We start from the raw sequence: 20,132 nt of genomic DNA on the forward strand, positions 1-20,132 counted from the left end.
ATATCCATTTGTTTTGAAAGATGCTGAAATCTTGAGTGTCTTGTACAATTCTTTGACAGCTGAAATCTTGAGTGTCTTGTACAATTCTTTGACAGCTGAAATCTTGAGTGTCTTGTACAATTCTTTGACAAGTGTTCTTTATCTATAAGGAGATGAGGTAATTTGGTCGGTCCAATAATCAAGTGTTACAATTTGAGTTACAGAGGGTATATTGTTTGTAGTAATGCAGCTAGTTAATCCGAAGATTATGTAATTCAGAGGAAATTTTCCCTATCCAGCATACCTCTTCCTGTTAAGGCGAGGAGGTCTCAAATGTTGTGGTCATTGAACCAAATAAGTTCTGTATAGAGAATTTATTGGATGTGATTTGGATTAGGGTCAAAGGTCGAGGTCACAGCATTTTAAAAGAAATCTGATGGCTTGTAGACCATGACTGCTTGTTAAATTTAGGGGAAAACATGATACAGGTGATTATCATATTTTCATGTAATAACGAACATAATAATAATATTAAAGGCCAAGGTCATGGTAAACTTGTATCATAGCAATTTTACTTGGATTTGGAAAAATCAGCACTATGGACAATGCTCAGACTTACAAATACTTTGAGCACATGAATAATATTTAAAACAAAGGGGATTGCTGAAGCAATGAATACATGTCCCCTATAAAAAAATAGTAAATTTGACTTGCCCCCCCCCCCCCCCCCCAAATAAAAAAAAATAATTGATCAAACGTTCTCGAGGAATGAAGCTGCTAGAGCACCGACTTGGGCATTAAGTACATAATTGTATGTTCAAGATAGTAAGGAAACCTATAGTCCCCCTGGTTTCACCGACATAAATATTTGACTTTGAACAGTTACAATCAGGACCTTGAATAAAAAAAAATATATCTGATGTCAAATGACCAAACTCCAAGATTACCAACTGAGGTGAGAATTCAAACCGTACAATCCTTTATTATATGCCGTTAAATTTGTTCTGTGTGAAGTTTTCTTGTCCTCATTCTTAGTTTTTAGATGCAATGAGATCAAAAGTGAAAGTAAATGAAACACATTCATATAGATGTGTTTGAGGATGTCATTGCCAAATTAAACTATCATTTACATAGATCTACTAGTCTCTCAGTCACTCAAAATTGCCTGGCTGCTGTTCTTGTGGAAAACCCAATAGATCCTAAAATTTTCTATTATAGTCAGATAAAAATGCTGCTGAGGAAATTAACCACACATATAAAGCTATAAATTCTACTGGTAAACTTCAACGAGATCATTCAATTACATAGCTATCTCTCGATTAGATTAAAATACTGATATAGAATTAAAGAAAGGTTATAACTTTTTAACAATTGAACATAGATACATAGAACTACATGTACATATAGTCTTAATACTTTAATTTTAATGTTCATCCTGAAGCCATTGGAACACTTTTAAAAAAAAGGTTTTCAACATATTTGACCCTTGTGACTCCAAATATAGGTCAAGGTTATTTATGAGGAAAATCTGGTTCTTATTAAACTTCAGAAGATTCACATTATTTGACCCTCATGACTTTCAAAATAGGCCAATGTCATTTATTAAGGAAAAATGATAGCAAATTGTTGGTTCCTGCTGGCAAAATATCAGGCTTCTGGGTCTTGATGTTTTAAATTTCGAAAATGTCAAGGTCATTCATATAAGGAAACTTTATTGTACAAAAATTCCTTTTGGGGAAACACCACAGCATACCATGATTGAAAAGCCTCCTAAGTTTCTAAGTTTCAAAGAAATGAGTCTAAAAATGTAGGATATCCCCGGAAGAAAACATGAATACGGAAATAAACAAAGGGGAGTAACTTTTGCAAAAATATTGAATCATAAAGCTTTTCAAGATACATTATAATATCACTGATCATAATATGTACCAGGTTTGAAAGAGACCTGTCAAAAAAATATAGGAGATTGCTGGACAGCCAAAAGCTTACGACGGACGGAAACGTACCATACCATACTACCGTCAAATTTGATTGGCATACAAAAAAGACAAACATGACAATTTGAATTTATTTTTATTATTTCCAATCCAATAACAGATTGTTGGGACAATGTAGCTGCCGTAAGAAGGGTACAACATTTCAGCAGCAGTAACAACTGCTGTTGTATAAAACGTAAAGTCGTTGTTGATTGAAATCCTTCAGCATTACTAAACATTCGGTTCTTACTAAGCATTTCCTACATGTAAACTCTGTAATATACATTTACACTTCACAATAAATATGTCAGCACTTTTGTCAAATTTTAAATGTTCTTTTTTTTCCCCATTAAGCTAATTCATGTACAGGTACATAAATATTTGCGATGGACCCTTTCTTTTTTTTAAATACATAAATTTTGTTCAAATTTCATATTTACAAAAAGTAGAATAATTCATTCCCCAAAATTCCATATAAAAGTCAAAATTGGGATCTGAAATGAAATTCGGGGGAAATGCATTCCATTTTAAATTTGACAGTTCTTTAGGACATTGAAACACGTCAAAATGACAAATTAAGTGTAATGCATACACTCCTACATTTTAGTGAAATGTTGAATGAAGAGACATGTTGAACTGCTTATTATGCAAGGTGGTCTTTAATTTCAAACTCTTCTGCTCGGAATTGAACCTCAGAAGTCTATCAAATGAGCCAGAAATTCTCCCAGCTGATTAAGGTGCTAGTGTATTTACAAGTGTGGTAAGCATTACATTCAATGCTGTGAATAGTATCTATACAAAAAGATTTACGCTTTTGTAACACAATATTATATCTCTCACCCAGACTTTCACACTAGTTGCTTTATCACAGAGAAGCATGCACAGAGAGATAAAATAATGGCAAATATTTAAAGTAATTTTGTAATCACCAGTAAAAAGAAAGGATTTTTCTTGAAATGCTATATGTTTTTTTTTTGCATTGGTTAAAACATTTTAAAAAAATCTATTTAAAAGAAGTCATATGCACAAAAACCTATAAATTTCCGTCAGTGAAAGAAATGTTAACACTAAAATAAAGTTTAAATATAATTTCATGCAAATTTGTATGACATTATTCTAACTCCCACTTTAATTTGGGACCGACACATTTCATAATTACACACGTACACAAGAACTAACATCACATGAACATCCCCCTCTCATACTGCATATCTAACTTCTATAAAACTCCCAATATAAAATTACTAAATATTTACAAAAAATTCTAAACACAACAAAATAAACATTCTATACTCATTTGAGTAATTTTGGTATCGGTGTTTGTGGTGAATAGACTAGAGGATGAGTTAATAGCCCCTGATTTAACACTCTAAACTATTGCATCAAATAAATGTTCAGGTTGATACCTAAATCAAGACTTCACTTTTCTCCTCATACTTCATTGTACAAATAATTCTATATATATACACAATTTAGTGATCACACTTGAATTATTGAATATCTTAACTAAATTCACTAAAATAATTAAAAGTTCAAATAATTCATTCTAAATACTAGTTATAGCTAAAGCCATCGTCGGTATCCATTTACACACATAATTTAGTACTACAGCTATATAACAAGCAGGAATAAAGTAATCCGATATTAGTGATGATAGATCATATTAGCACGAAAATAACCAAATAATTGATAAGGAGAGATTCTACCGAAATGAATAGAGATATTTTTGTAATGCTAGAGTTATTTCCCTTGTCAGATTCATTTTCTATAAAAACCTCATAAATTTTTTTTTTTCTATTGAACAAAGGGCTGCAACTTTAGATACAGCGGCATATGACCCGGTTTTGCAGCACTTTGTCTGGTGAAGTATTTGTATGCAAAATTGGGCAATTTTGGATGACAGATGGTTTTGTGACATATGTTTTTGACGGGGTGGCATAAAGTTATGAAATGGTAATAAATGATATTGAGGAAATATTATTTAAACAAAAACATATCCTGATATTGCAAGTCATTTTATGCAAAAAATGGTATTAAAATAATTTTGGCAGAAAATGTGAGAAACACTGAATCATTATGGACAGACTGTTCTAGTGCTGAAAAGTGTGAATGAAATGAGATGTTTTACAGATTTAGATCTCTTGAGTGGAAATCTCCTGGAAAAGAGATTAAGAACACAATATGGCAGCTTATATATCAGATATATACATACATTAATCAAAGAGAAAAACACAATTCTTTAGACATAAAAATAAAAAAGTAATAGCACTACTACATAAGATACACTTATTCATCTATAATATCTAAAGAATAAAAAAGAGAATATATTTCCTGACGTGTTACCTGCTATAGTTTATATCTGGGACACTTTTTACTTGACAATCGGGTCGATAAATGCAACAGTATTTCCATAAAATAAAATACCTCAAAACTAATTTTGATAAAAAATATATCATCAAATGAATGTTTTTTAAGAGACTCAAAAATAGGGCTTTTCAATAACTAAAACATTGTTGACAATCAGGTGGTACCCATCTTCACATGCACTAAAATTATTTTGATAAAACTTTCATAAAAAGATCGAAGGAACTAAATGACCTTCAAACTTTCATAAAAAGATCGAAGGAACTAAAAGACCTATGTATATAAAAAAAAAAAAAAAACTAATTATAAAATACAATTCATGGCTGATGAAACGACATATATTACATGTATTTTATATAAATAATTTATCAGATGACCACAAGTAGTTAATATCAAGTGGTGTAGATCCTGTTGTTACCAAGAGGGTTCCTGTTATATTTAAATACAGATGCACAAAGTAAATGGCCTTATTAAATTTCAGTTCTTGTTCTGTGTAAAAGAATATCAAAATTGAGAGCATAGGTCACAAGTTAGCTCTACAAAGAACGCTTGTTAGGCATCATAAGATATTGGGACCCGTAGTCTAAGAAACATCTCTTTAGTTATGCATGGAAAAGTTACTGAGGAAAACTCCGAGTAAAGAGGTACAATTGTTTTACAATCTGGACTAGTCAGGTTTACCCACACAGAGGTATTGAGTATTTGGTTTTTAATTGATGTATCCGAAAAGCATTAGATTTTATTGAAATGTGTTGAATTGTGTTCTGTAAATTCTAATTTTCTATTGTAAAAAAGTTTTCAATTTTCTTTAAAAATTTTTTTTTTTTAAAATAGAATAAAATGAAAACAGTCATAAGCCAGAACTCAACACATGTCAATGATGCACAAAAATCATTGATCTTAGACACAGAAATATTATATGTAGATAGTTATATTTCAAATTTCAAAGGCAAAATGATTTTTGTGTTTGCTATTGCAAGAGGTGATGAATTTCATCTTGATAATGATTTAATAGTTGGAAGACTACTTTTGCTACACAAATAAAATTATGAATTTAATATGTATTCTGACCTCAATGAACCGATCGAAAATTTCTCAACATTCTATTTACTGTATTCAATCTTTTAAGCACACCTACACCTATAAACATACTTCCACATTTTTCAGGAAAAGATGACTGGTGCGATAACTGAAACATATAAAAAGTTCCTTCCTTTACTGATCTGCCAATATAATTGTCAGTCTTTTAACCAAAGTCTCTAGATTGTTTCGGTACAAAAAGGTATGTTAATGAAATACAAGTAAGTTGTTTTAACCACCAAAATTTCACCCGAAAATTATTTCTCTCCATATATCGTTTTGGTCAAGTGCACCACTTTTAATTTTCTATTTCTTATTTGTTAGCGCACAGCGGGCTTATTAGATTGAATACAGTATATCTCAAATGATTCGGAGACACGTTTACACAAATGATCTCTACTGATGGCTGTGATATATAAACTTAAACAAAAACAATGATTATCAAGATAATTTAGAAAATATCTCTTCTTTGGCATCCTCGAACTTTGAATACAAGTCTTTGATGTCATGGTTGGCGTCTATCACCTAAAGAAAAGAGGGGGGAAAAGTTAGATAAAATCACGCTGATGTCCAGATATTTGTCTTTTAAAAACATAATTTAATCAAGATGAAGTCAAATTTCAGTTTTTCTCATTTCCATCCAGCTGGATGGAAAGAAATGGAGTATCTTATATGAGAGCAAACATGCTACGTTGTAGTGTTTGGGGTATGCTGATAAGAAGTGGTATAATTATTTATTCCATAATCAGATTTTGTTGAAATTGGTACCAATGGAAAGAAATATTAACAGAGATATACTATACATAAATTTATGTCGCTACGAAATACGAGGAATAAACTAGAAACATTATTTAATTAAAAATGCCCGATTTTTAGGATGAAATTTGTCGCCTGTGCAGGTGCCAAGCAACTATCGTAATTTATTGTTATTTCTATCATCATATTTTTATCAGACAAATCTTTAAGTATAATGAAAAGGAATACATATTAGTTGTACATAAGTAAAATTTGTATTTCTTCACTACATTTTCTGATTTTTGGAAAATAAATCAGCGTAACGGACATGATTTTTTCCGTCAACTAATGTCGTAACATATACATTTTTTTTTATATATATCTACAAATGCATCATCTATACTTTCTGTCGAGGATATTGTACTGAATATAGTCTAGATCCATTGTGTGCATGCTTTTTACCATCAATATTACGAGATCAGATGGAAAGCCATTTTGAACAATCAACAGCACGATTCCGTCAAAAAATCATGCCCGTTACCCGCATCTTCAACCAAGCATAAAACACAAGTTAATCACAACAAGGATGGATAGTATTGCAACAGCAATACAAAGTCCCCTGCCTGACCCAGGAGTGCAACTATTTATTTCCCATTTTTTAAACTATGTGTTATACTGATCACGTATACCAAGTTTCGTTAAAATCAGAGTAGTACTTTAGGATTGTCCAGACACGCCTCAACCAATGAGAAGCCAGCGGCCATTTTGAAAAATGTTTTTTTTCGAAAAGAAAAATTGGGATGCACAACTACATGTGATACTGATAATGTATACCAAGTTTCGTTAAAATCGGAGTAGTACTTTAGGAGGAGTTGTCAGGACAAGTCTCAACCAATGAGAAGTTGGCGGCCATTCTGAAAATTGGTTTTTCGGAAAAAAATGTAGGATGCACAACTACATGTTATACTGATCATGAATACCAAATTTCGTTAAAATCGGAGTAGTACTTTAGGAGGAGTTGTCCGGACAAGTCTCAACCAATGAGAAGTCGGCGGCCATTTTGAAAATTGGTTTTTCGGAAAAAAATGTAGGATGCACAACTACATGTTATACTGATCATGAATACCAAATTTCGTTAAAATCGGAGTAGTACTTTAGGAGGAGTTGTCCGGACAAGTCTCAACCAATGAGAAGTCGGCGGCCATTTTGAAAATTGGTTTTTCGAAAAAAAAATGTGGGATGCACAACTACATGTTATACTGATCATGTATACCAAGTTTCATTAAAATCAGAGTAGTACTTTAAGTGGAGTTGTCCGGACAAGCCTCAACCAATGAGAAGCCGGCAGCCATTTTGAAAAATGAATTTTGAAAAAAAAAAAATGTGGGATGCACAACTTCATGTTATACTGATCATGTATACCAAGTTTCGTTAAAATTGGAGTAGTACTTTAGGAGGAGTTGTCCGGACAAGCCCCAACCAATGAGAAGCCGGCAGCCATTTTGAAAATTGGTTTTTGGAAAAAAAAAAAATGTGGGATGCACAACTACATGTTATACTGATCATGTATACCAAGTTTCATTAAAATCGGAGTAGTACTTTAGAAGGAGTTGTCCGGACAACTATTGCGTGACAGACAGACAGACGGACGGAGGGTAAACCTATAGTCCCCCCGTTTTTCAAACGGCAGGGGACTAATAACCGCGATGCAGGGCCTTTTTGGAACTCTTCTGCACTTAATCAATGTGACGTCACGACCGCACGAACTTGAATTCAAGATGGATGTACCTGGAGGCCGGTCAGTGTTTTCCGTCAATCGTATGAGCATAATCATGTCCGTTTTGTGTTGTCATGTTCCGTTACCAAGCAGGGATCACCACAATTTCAAAATGATGGGTGGAGGAAAATTTTTTGACAATTTTTTCTGAACATGTACTTTTGTGGATGTCATGCAGCCTCGCGGTGCGACGTTTCGAGAAACATCATCAATTATGACATTAAGAATAGAGATTTAATTCTAAATAAATATGCATTTTAATCATTTGCTCACTCTATGCCATATATATCGTGTAAATTAAAACAAAATAACAGCTTATACCATTACTTTAAAAAACTACAAACATACATTCCTCATTTAAACAATCATCAATTTATTTTCACAAAACCATTTCAATCTCAATTCCAATTCGCTGTTCTTTAATATAACATTGAATAAAACAAACTCAAATAGCATCTTTTACTGTTATAAATATGATAAACATTCACACCCAAGATCATATTGCATTGTCAAGTATTATAAGTTAAAACATTTCAATTATTAATTTCATAAATTGCACTATAATATTATCAGTGAACATATTAATAGCAACTATTATATCTATGATACAGCATCTACAAATCAAACTCAATGGCAACTTTTACTGGACATAATATAAGAATATATAAAGTATTTAAAGCAATGCACAAGCCACAATATAATTTCAATTAAGATATCAATTCAACACAGTCACTATAATTTTCTCCTGAAAATAGTCTTCACTATATATGAACAATTGAAGCCAAACACAATTTGTCTCTCCAAATGACATGAACATTCTGCTGTTGCACAGTCCCTTCTAGAATGAAGCAGCTTTCTTGTAGGGAACTTTCTGGGTAAACACCATCATCAGAGAGTTCAAGATCCTCTGAGAGAGCCTGTTCCTGCTGGTGGTAATAAATAAATAAATAAATAAATATTTTTGAAAAGCTTAATGAATCTTATTGTGGTCATTACCATATTATAATTATGAACTTCTTATTCCTACAAATTTGTAATAAGCAAAACAATTAAAACCATCAATAAATCTTTGGGAAAGAAAAAAACCCCCAAAAAAAACAAATTAATTATATTTTAACAAATTAAATATAATCAAATTAGTACATATTCATTACAAATGTACATGTTATTTTTTAATTACAGTGTATATACTTGAGGTGCTAATTCACTTATCTTTATTTAATTATAATAAAAGAAAATCAAAAACCTAGATAACACTTATCAAATAATAAATAGAGAGATACATTAGGAGAGATTCTGAGATTATTTATATTATTGGACGTTTCGAGATCGTTTTTGGAAGGGAGATCACTCTAATAGTACTTTCTAAAAATAGCACGTGACAAGAAAACCAATGCACGAAATATTCATTAGATTATTATCATTATCTAGCAAATCAAATATAGGCTAATTGTAAGCTTACCTTGGTCATCTTCATACACAATTAATCCATGCGCATTTCTGTAGCCGTGGCTTGCGCGATATATCAGATTTCAGTCTGTTGGCTGCAGGTTTTCTAGATCGGTTGTCGCGATCGCATGTCGTTCACATGGTGTTCCAAAAAAGGAGCTGATACTCCTCTCTTCATGGTGACATTGCCATAAAGTTTTCAAAAATGTATCCATGCTTCTCAAACATCGGCTTAGGTATTGATATTATCAGTTTGATTATCCCAGCTGAATATTAATTCTTGTGAAAAAAAAAATCTTATCGGACCGTCGGTTTTTCCGATGTAGACGATGGTAACATTTTCTCTGATGTCCCGATCGACTGAAACCATACAATCACATCTGTTCCCATGGTCAGAACAGTACACCTACTATTAATTAATTATCACCATCGATATAGGTGTGATCAAGAGATCAGTCAACCGTATCAAAACATAACGGTGAGGCACCTTACCGAGATCGCAATTCGTCAATTAGGCCTAGTTCACCTGTAAAAACAGGGGCCATAGGTAATGAGTATCGGACGCTATAGAAACGGGTCAGTTTTCTGCTTGGAATCGATACAAAATAGGGGTGTTAGGTAACAATTACATGCGTGGCGGATCGAGTGAATTTGGTTGTGTAAGCGTGGCGGGTACCCAGCTAAGGGTGGCGGGCCGCCACGTTAAAACAGGCAATGGTGATCACTGACCAAGTGACACATTATCTTTGTAATCTATTGCAACAATATGATCAAACTGAGGATCATATCTTAATGGCACATTTAGAATGCCGATGGATTACTGCCTCGCCACCGTAACCATGAAAAGAATGAGAATATCACCGATAACAGCATTGACCAGGCAAACGGCTGTGATGTTTGACATCGACCATGTATGTCCAAACTCACAGTCGTTATCAATTTATAAGAATGATTCGCGTTATGATACATTACTAACTAATGCTCTGCATGTTTTTTTTGATGAAAATGAACCCACGCATAGCAGGGTTTCCAACTAGACAGATTGTTTGATTGTTGGATGCAAGTTGACATAAGTTGTTGTCTTGTTTGTCAAAAGTAACGTGCGTTACCAACATATTTCGTTTGTCTATTTCTATAACACTTCAATTATCAGTAGTGGTTTGAGAAATATAAAATTAGCCTGTGGAAGGATTGTGACTTCAATAACGTTAAAGTCACTGTTAATTTCTTCATTAGAAGAATTTAGTAACGGACATGACAGTTGACAACATGGAATCTTTATTGATTTAAAAGATAATAACAATTGGAAGATAAATTGAACTATATATCCAGTTTTCATCTATCTTGCTTATTGTTATAATAAGATGTATTATTCTTTTGTGGTAACTTAACTTTGAATTATCAACAAAATATGTCAATCGTCACATCCGTTACATCACATCCGTTACATTGTCCATTGTATGTCTGTTACATATTTGTGATAAAAATACAGTAATTAATGACTTATTGTGTAACTTTTTACTGTCTGGTTACATATGAATGGTAAACTCATTTTAAGTTTAGTTTCAGTTGATAGAGGATTTTTTTTCTGTACTGACAGAACTTTTATGCTCATAGGTGGGGCGAAGACTGTGTCAATTGTTAGTATTTCGTATATAAGCCATACAACAGTATATTATCTATGCAATAGGTATGCTTTATGTTGTGCATCACGAATTTAACTCCCATATAGGTTCATTAAACTATATTGGCAGATATTCAGCTTATTATCTTTTTGACAAATCAGGTCCGTTACAGCATCAATCATGTAATTTTAATCAATTATTTCTCTTTTTGGTGCATAAACTATCTTTTAAACTATAGAGTATGAAGCCTGAATAACTAATACAATCTTTAAAACATAGAACTTTATCCAAGTAAGCAATTTTAATAACGTTGATTTTTTTTTTAAAACTCTACTCCGTAGTGTGTTTGGTCTCATATGTCAGTGTCTACCGGTTTGTCTTATTGAATTTATTGAAGTTTTATTTAAGTTCAAAAAGTTTAAATGACATCTGCCTTTGGCAAAGTGTCATAACAGTTCATTGTAAAATAAACAAAAGTGTGTGATTCCATATCATTTAACTCATCACTTCAGAGAAAACAGGAAAATAGCCAAAACTATTTCCCTAACAAATTGCAAAATTTTCACACTGACAACCTTTAACACCACCCGAGTGTGGTTTGGTTTATTTTGTTTAATGTCCTATTAACAGCTAAGGTCATTTAAGGACGGCCTCCCGTGCGTGCGACATGCATGCGCGTGGTGAGTGCGTATGTGTGTTTTGGGAGGCTGCGGTATATTCGTGTTTAGTCTCCTTGTGATAGGCCGGAACTTTTGCCGATTTATAGTGCTACCTCACTGAAGCATACTGCCGAAGACACCCAGCAACACACCCCACCCGGTCACATTTTAATATTGTGACCTGGGAGCATTGCAAAACAAACCAGACCAGTTATGACATGATTTTAACTTCAGACTATCCATACAAGCTTAAACCATGGAGGTTGTCGTCTGTCCATCATTCAGTTTCCATTCCAAATGCAATTGAAAGACTGAACAGGAAATTTGGTATGGACCAAGAAATTTAATTAAAGTGGTAAGTTCGGCAACTGCATTCCAAAAAATAATCAAGTCTTCATTGAACATGCTATGTAGTATTTTGCAGCAGTATAACTTCAAATGTTGAATTTTTCCAAGGTGGAAGATGCAGTCATACGTTCCAGGAGATCTGAGATCTAGATACAGTGGTCAATTGGTACTTACTAGGAGAACTAAGGTACACTGGTCAGTTGGTACTTACTAGGAGAACTAAGGTACACTGGTCAGTTGGTACTTACTAGGAGAACTTAGGTACACTGGTCAGTTGGTACTTACTAGGAGAACTAGGTACAGTGGTCAGTTGGTACTTACTAGGAGAATTAGGTACACTGGTCAGTTGGTACTTACTAGGAACACTGGTCAGTTTGTACTTACTAGGAGAACTAGGTACAGTGGTCAGTTTGTACTTACTAGGAGAACTAGGTACAGTGGTCAGTTGGTACTTACTAGGAACACTGGTCAGTTGGTACTTACTAGGAACACTAGGTACAGTGGTCAGTTTGTACTTACTAGGAGAACTAGGTACAGTGGTCAGTTTGTACTTACTAGGAGAACTATGTACAGTGGTCAGTTGGTACTTACTAGGAGAACTATGTACAGTGGTCATTTTGTACTTACTAGGGGAACTAAGGTACACTGGTCAGTTGGTACTTACTAGGAGAACTAGGTACAGTGGTCAGTTGGTACTTACTAGGAGAACTAAGATACACTGGTCAGTTGGTACTTACTAGGAGAACTAGGTACAGTGGTCAGTTGGTACTTACTAGGAGAACTAGGTACAGTGGTCAGTTGGTACTTACTAGGAGAACTAGGTACAGTGGTCAGTTGGTACTTACTAGGAGAACTAGATACACTGGTCAGTTGGTACTTACTAGGGGAACTAGGTACACTGGTCAGTTCGTACTTAATTACTAGAACTAGGTACAGTGGTCATTTTGTACTTACTAGGAGAACTAGGTACACTGGTCAGTTGGTACTTACTAGGAGAACTAGGTACACTGGTCAGTTGGTACTTACTAGGAGAACTAAGGTACACTGGTCAGTTGGTACTTACTAGGAGAACTAAGGTACACTGGTCAGTTGGTACTTACTAGGAGAGGAGCTGGAAGCTTGAATTTATTCTGGTCAATCAGCCAGTCTTCGTGTAGTGCATGAAGTGACTTTAAATACTCCTACAATTAAAATGAATTGTCAAGTGTTAACAGAGCAATATTTTGGGACTACAGTCTCAAAACAAAATACAAGAGATGTCGAATTATAATGCCGCCTAGGAAAGCACAACTTTGTATAAATGTTGATAAAATTAAGAGTAAGTCTACCAGGTTTTAAAGATATCCGTAATAAAACCGACTAAAACAAATAACAGTGGTTGTAAGGGAAAAACAGGGATCACCATGGCTTCAGATTTTACTATGGAGGAACCTGCGGGGACATTTTCCCAGCGCGCCGCAAGACCAATATTAATTAATTAAAGGGAGATAATTTGTTTACATGAGTTATGTCCCTTTTCATTTTTAGGGAGATGATTTATTGTACAGTAGTTATATCCCCTCAGAAATTGTTTTCAGAAATAATGATAAACTATTTTAATCATGGTAATATGATTTATTTATTCAATATGTAAGAAAAATAAATACAGCATTTACCAATATCTGACTCATCCATATTTGTACATCCTTAAATTAATACATTGCTCGTTCTTCATTCTCTTTACCAACTCAGACTTTCTCAAACTCATGGTCTCTATCTCTCTTTAAGATTACCAATTAAATGTTACTGATACACTTCCAAAGCTCAAGTTTCTTAAAATAATAAGCATTATGATATCACACTAAACACAATAACGATATGTAATGTCACAGCACTAATATAATATGATTTCCAATGTCACAATTGTCAGTCATTTTCACACACAAATTGTCCATTTTCTTACAGCCCAACTTCACACTTCATTGTCCTCAGGATCAAACAATGTGGTGATGGTGATATTTCTTTTTCTGATCTGTGTCCATAGGTCTGCTGTCCTGTTTACAAAACATGCCTACAAATCAAATGAAACATTCAAAGTTAATAAAAATAAATTGATGAAATGTTTAAACATGAAACTTTCACTCTAGGTAAATACTTGGACCTAATCACTGAAAATATTGAAAAAGAATTAATTTTAATTTTTGGTTTTATGATTAAACAAAGTCAGTATATATTTAGTCACTCATGTGAAATTTGGAAATAATACATTTTTTATCAAATATCAACTATTAAGTTTGTTTACATTAAATATGTATAGGCCTATAAATCAGTCATATACAAACTAGCCAATAACATTTTAAAAAAATAATTTAAAAATTATATTTTTTATTATGACATGTAAGAGATTTATATTATACAAAATACATTTTAGTAACCATTTGACACCTAAATAACTTACCTTCATCTTCGTGGTACTTTAGCCATAAATATTTCTTCATTCAGTCGGTAAAAATGACGATCTGTGTTTTGACTTTGTCGGTGAACAGACCAGGCTATGCCTTCTGTCGTTTCGGCGAATTCTCGAAAAATGATTCAATAGACTACTGCTTTAGTTGCCGCTTCATGATTACATAATGAAATTATAATCATTGGTCTTTTTGTTATACAGTTCATGTTACTTTCGTTTTGCAAACTCCTCATTTCTTCACAAACATCCATGTCACATGTGTTATAAAGTAATCGGGGTCATATATGCGTTTGACTTTAATTGTCGAAGCCATTTAAGCCTTTATTCGACACAGATCGACCGCTGTCAAAACACAAACACGCGGTTCGTGGCCTGATCAATTAATATTGGTATGATTGATATCGGTTAATTCGTCGGGGTATTGGACGTCCAGGTCATTGAATGAATTGTCAAAAGTCGCCCTGGCGTGTGAACAGGTAATTTACTGGCCTCAAGCTCTTACCTGTGCAGTCAGTAAAACACTACACAGTCGGCGGTATCTGGGGCTCATCACAGGTTAACAGAGTTTTGAATACGAAAATCGGCGGGGCAGATTTTTTTTACTATGGCGCTACATGATTTTACTATGGCGCGTAGACATTTTACTATGGCGCTGCTCCATAGTAAAACAATCCGTGGTGATCACTGAAAATAGGAGCCTAGATTTATAGATCTAAAAATAGTGTTGATCTTACAATTGGGACTCCCTTCTCTTCTTGTCGATTCCTCATTCGGATCCTGTTTTGACACACTTCTGGGTTTGCACGCAGATAAACTGAAAATACAAAATCCCATCTTCAGAACATCATATTCTCATTGTCACAGACAACACATCACTGGTTGTAATTAAGGAATATATTTTCGTTGCCAACAGAAATTTTCATTTAAATTACTACTGTGTTAAAAATAAAAATGTTTGATTTTGAATTTTAAGATTATTACCCTAAAATAAACTCTGATCTGGAAAAAGTAGTATTTCAAAATTCTGGTATATATTTTATACTTTTATATTTGCTGTAGTTAGATCTTGCTAAGTTTCATCTAAAATCGCCAGATTTCCAAAGATATCCTATTAACTATGCTAACTTTCACCTATATAGTATCTGGCCAATTTGAAATTGACCAAGTTGTCCCCCTTTATATATATACTTGTTGCACAATAACATACCAATCAAATCAACGTTTGTGTCCTCATTTTCTGTAATCCATCCATAGAACTCAGACAGAATGGCGTAGTCGACCTCAGGCATCAGACCACTGTGTATTATGAAAGACAGCAAAATTAACGAAAAGCCATTAATTAATATAGTTGTAGCAGAACTTATCGACTATAATCAAAGCATTTGATTAGAGTACACATATCACCTAGGTTAAATGCAAGATAATTCAGATGTATACTGAATAAAGCATTAAGCGTTAGTTCTGGAAATCTAAAAGAAAATTCTTACACACAAAACCACAAGCAAGTACTTAAGTTCAGGGCTCGAACTTAAAGGTAGCCCGATAGTCTGGGACTAGTAGATTTTCTACCCGGGCTAGTGGTTTGAAATTCCGGTAGCCCGACTGACTAGTGGAAATCTTGTAGAACTTTATTTGATTAAAATGTCGGGCTAGTAAAAATCACAGTGTCACATGCCCGACAATATTTCAATAAACAACTCACATACCTTTGTGTATTATTTATTCGTTTGTTCGCTGAAAAACGATCCTCCACTTTCCGTTTTCACTCGACATGTTGCCGTCTGTATACATTAGTAAGCGCCCGAGAGTTCCGAAAGCATTATGATCATGATGAAGTCCGAGGATTCCGATGTTGAGCACATGGTAAGTCTTGGTCATGTTTGCGTTTGTATCGAAAGAATAAACGGCACACTCAGGTTCGTTTTTGACAGCTCGTTTTTTGACACATGGTAAAAGCGTTCGTAGTAACTGATGATGGAACGCGGCTACATTCAACGTCTTAGGAAACGGAAAGTGGGTGATCATGATTCTGATGATAATGAGGATGAAAGCAATAAAAAAGAGAAAAAGATCGCAAACGAGAACGGAAGTTCAAAGAACAGCGGCAACAAGAATGTCCGGTGGGTCGAAATAAGACACCACAGGACAATCCATGGTATGCAAGGCCTATCCAGAGATAAATGATCGTAAGGTGCCTTTGTAAAGGGTTGTTTTAATATGAGAAAAGGCATACTAACTGCTCATGCATTGACAGTTCAATGTCTGACAAACGGGGTCAAAAGTTAAATCCTACTGTACAAGAGAGTCAATGCATTATTTAAGTGCGTTCTATGTTGCAAAGCATGGTCGACCATATTCTGCCGTTTCTATAAATTCCAAAACTATTTTATTAATTTAGGTTATGATGTTATTAATATCACAGTTTATATCCTGATTATTATCACAACAGATTAGTTAAGTATTTACTGCTGATCTGTTACACATGAGGACACATTCATGTACAATATCATGAAATACATGACAATAAATATGTCACAATTTCACATAGATATTCATTGTGATATTTCCAATATTTCCGGGCTAGCAACTTTCAATTTTACTAGCCCGACTGGGCTAGTGAAATTTACATTTGGACTAGTAAAATTTTGAATGGCTAGCCCGACTGACTAGTGGTTTTGAAAATAAAGTTCTAGCCCTGAAGTTATTAACAATTTCAATTAATGACAATTCTTACCCTTTGTAGAGATTTTCTACAAAGCAGTTTCTGGCACTGAACAGCGACCTTTCCATCATCTTCACACTCTTTTCCTGGAACAGACAATAATTAAGTGAAGCCTAAATTACACCTTTAACAATCTTGCTGAAAGTTCATGCCAATATACCAGAATAAGCAACTGTTTCAAAGGAATACTTATAAACAATAAAAGGGGGGATATTTAGTGTTAACTATTTATACTCTGATAAATAACTTCCTATTATTAAACAAGAGATCCCAGAAGGATCACCATTGAATGATCTTTATAGGTTCCATGTCAGATTGATCTTGTCTCTATTTTCCCTTCCTCTGACTAATCTGTGTAAAATGAGAAACATCCCTCCAGTACTTTTAAACAAGGGGAACCTATATATGAAATTTGAGATTTAGCGATAATGGCTGTCTGTCGGTCTAAATAGATATTGATCCCTTTTTTAGCCCACCATCATCAGATGGTGGGCTAATAAAAGGGATCAATATCTATATACATTTTTTTTAAAATCATTCCATTGAAATTGCTTAAGTAGGAAATTTTCTATAAATAATGGGCAGAAATACAAACCTTGTTTTTTTTATGTCCCTCTGCCATGGTGAGCTGTACATAGGACTGGAAAGCTAGACTCCATCGTGAAGCATCCTTGTACATCAGATCCTAAATTGATAAAAACATCAAGTTATGTAAAATAATATAATGGACCCACTTGCTATTTTCATTTTTCTACACGTTATACAAAGCAATACCCCATTCATAGAATACTCTAGCTCAGATTGTTTCTTTCTTCTTCCAATTATATCTAGCTCCCAAAATGTTAGGACATGTTGGCAGGCAAAACTTATTTTCTAAAACATTTTTGCAAATGCCACGAAATATGGAATTTGTTTTCTTGAAATTGAAGTGATTTGTAAAATTTCACATATTTTTTCAATTTGACTCGACCGATCCCAGACATTATAGGACCTGCAGCAAGGCTTTTTCTGAGGGTGTTTTGGGGCCGTTAATGGGCCCCATTCCCAATTGAAATTATCTCATATCTAAGCCAAATTCCCCAAATCTGCAGCTTACTTATGAAAAAATCTTTCCCAATTCACCAATTTTCTTCCTAAAATAACACAAAAAGGCCCCATCCCAAACAGGTGAGAAAAAGCCCTGTGCAGTGTCCCAGGTATTTCTACTGAATAATTATAAGCAGCTAATATTGCACTAGGGTAAGACATAAAAATATTTAACCTATCAGACATATATTTTAACCTGAAACCCCTACATTTTGAACAGACCATAAAGTAAAGCCTGTGTGATCTAGTGTTTTACTTCAGCAGTGACATTTCTGACTTACCAGTGTATTAAAACCATCAACATCCTTCCACTTATTGACTGGTTCAGGTATCACCTGTCGACAGATAATCAATCTAGTGTCATCTTCAGAAATTACAGTCAAATAACTTTTAACATGCCATTTCCAAGTATTTCATGTAAAATGCAGTTAATATCAATAAAATTATCATGAGGTTATGCCTGTGAAATAAAATTGAAGTTAAAATTTAGAGAGAGCACAAAATATGTTTAATATATTTTAGAATTAAAATTGATTGCAAATCATTATTTACTCTCAAAAAGAAGAGTTTCACAAAAAATGTGTATGAATTTATACAACATCCTGATATTTTTAATGATTACAATTTAAAACACTGCAAAATATCTAGATACTAAATTTGTGACAGATTTAACATCATCATATACCTCTGTCCAGTTCTTATACTTTGGGATATGAACGTTTTAGCAAATTACATGACCAGTGTTTCATAATGCTATATAGTCTATAGCAAACATTGATATTAATTTGCTCGCAAAGTGAAACAACATTTAAAAAAAATACTTTTAAACAGAAATTGACATAGACGAATATTGAATTTATGTTTCACTCTAGATAATTGATGGGATATTAATTTTTACTGGAAGCGCCCTTGAAAATCGAATTTTAATACCTCGACTTCAGGAAACTTTTTAAAGTACTGCAAGAAGGTAGATTTGCCACTCCCGATGTTTCCTTCCACTGCCACCTACAAAAAATCACCAGTAGACGTTATTAGACATTATATATACATGTAGGTTAAACAACTTAATTAGAGTTCAGTTTTGGGGTGTTACTTTGTAATTAGACTGAATATATGAATTTCAATTATTTTAATATATATATGCAGTTCAATTCAATATGCATGATCAACTTCAAAACTGTCAAATTCATATAGAATGCAAGCCTTTTGCATCTAACCTCAGACTTCGCTAGCAGAAATTAAAACGACAAAATCCTTTTAATTCGTCTTACAGTGATGGAGTCTTTTGTTTGAGGCCCGTCTAGAACAACGCGGCATCGCTCCCGGTTTTCTGCAAAGTAAAAAATCAAATAAAGTTTGCAAATAGTTTATTAACGGTAACAAGAAATAAGTACTTGATATAGAAAAATTGATCAGGAATTGCATTTGATCGGAAACCCGACCACGGCAACTAATTTTTCATTTTCAATTTGTCCCTGCCCTGTCATTTTGTAAACAACTCAAGTTATAAGTTACGCCGATCTAATGCATTCACATAGGCAATTTCAACAGAAAATTTCATTGACAATTATTCCTTTTCTACATTGATGCTTTTCTCACCCAAATTCAGCTGCTGAATTCCAATCATGCTTGCTAGCTGGGGTTCCCGTACGCCACCTAAACAGAGGACTCTACACCGGTACAACTTTGGCGCAAAATGCTATGTTCACAACTCCCGCCTGTTTACATCTAATCAACCAATCAGAGAGCCGTTTGTTATTCACTCCGTCTCCACTTTTGTACCGTAGTAATCCCCGTAAACATCATAACAGTAGAATATCCTATCCAATAAGTACAATTTTTACAAAGGTTTTGAATGTTTTGGACTGTATATAGCGTACATTTAT

The 20,132-nt window shown here is 33.8% G+C and overlaps 1 protein-coding gene and 2 long non-coding RNA genes across 3 annotated transcripts; all 3 read right to left on the reverse strand.

Annotated features, from left to right (window-relative positions):
• Window positions 1–2,035: 2,035 nt before the first annotated feature.
• On the reverse strand, window positions 2,036–19,956 carry LOC117314812 (thymidine kinase 2, mitochondrial-like). The gene is made up of 10 exons (XM_033868917.1): window positions 19,846–19,956; window positions 19,518–19,576; window positions 19,177–19,251; window positions 18,528–18,581; window positions 17,756–17,845; window positions 17,173–17,246; window positions 15,646–15,734; window positions 15,173–15,252; window positions 13,093–13,173; window positions 2,036–5,924 (listed from the first exon to the last, which is right to left on the reverse strand). The coding sequence occupies exons 1-10, from the start codon at window positions 19,871–19,873 to the stop codon at window positions 5,841–5,843; spliced, it is 714 nt and encodes a 237-aa protein (XP_033724808.1). The 5' UTR covers window positions 19,874–19,956; the 3' UTR covers window positions 2,036–5,840.
• On the reverse strand, window positions 8,265–10,082 carry LOC117314814. The gene is made up of 2 exons (XR_004529609.1): window positions 9,374–10,082; window positions 8,265–8,837 (listed from the first exon to the last, which is right to left on the reverse strand). It is a non-coding gene; the product is annotated as an uncharacterized LOC117314814 (long non-coding RNA).
• On the reverse strand, window positions 13,931–14,572 carry LOC117314813. The gene is made up of 2 exons (XR_004529608.1): window positions 14,430–14,572; window positions 13,931–14,042 (listed from the first exon to the last, which is right to left on the reverse strand). It is a non-coding gene; the product is annotated as an uncharacterized LOC117314813 (long non-coding RNA).
• Window positions 19,957–20,132: the final 176 nt, after the last annotated feature.

Source organism: Pecten maximus, chromosome 16 (genome assembly GCF_902652985.1).
Source record: "Pecten maximus chromosome 16, xPecMax1.1, whole genome shotgun sequence".
NCBI classification, from domain to species: domain Eukaryota; kingdom Metazoa; phylum Mollusca; class Bivalvia; order Pectinida; family Pectinidae; genus Pecten; species Pecten maximus.

Bases quoted from the DNA above. Each gene is read 5' to 3' on its own strand.
- LOC117314812 (XM_033868917.1), bottom strand. From the start codon at position 19,873: ATGATTGGAATTCAGCAGCTGAATTTGG. The intron at 19,577-19,845 runs GTGAGAAAAGCA...TTTACTTTGCAG, and splicing joins AATTCAGCAGCTGAATTTGG to AAAACCGGGAGCGATGCCGC. The intron at 18,582-19,176 runs GTATTAAAATTC...ATCTGTCGACAG, and splicing joins AAAAGTTTCCTGAAGTCGAG to GTGATACCTGAACCAGTCAA.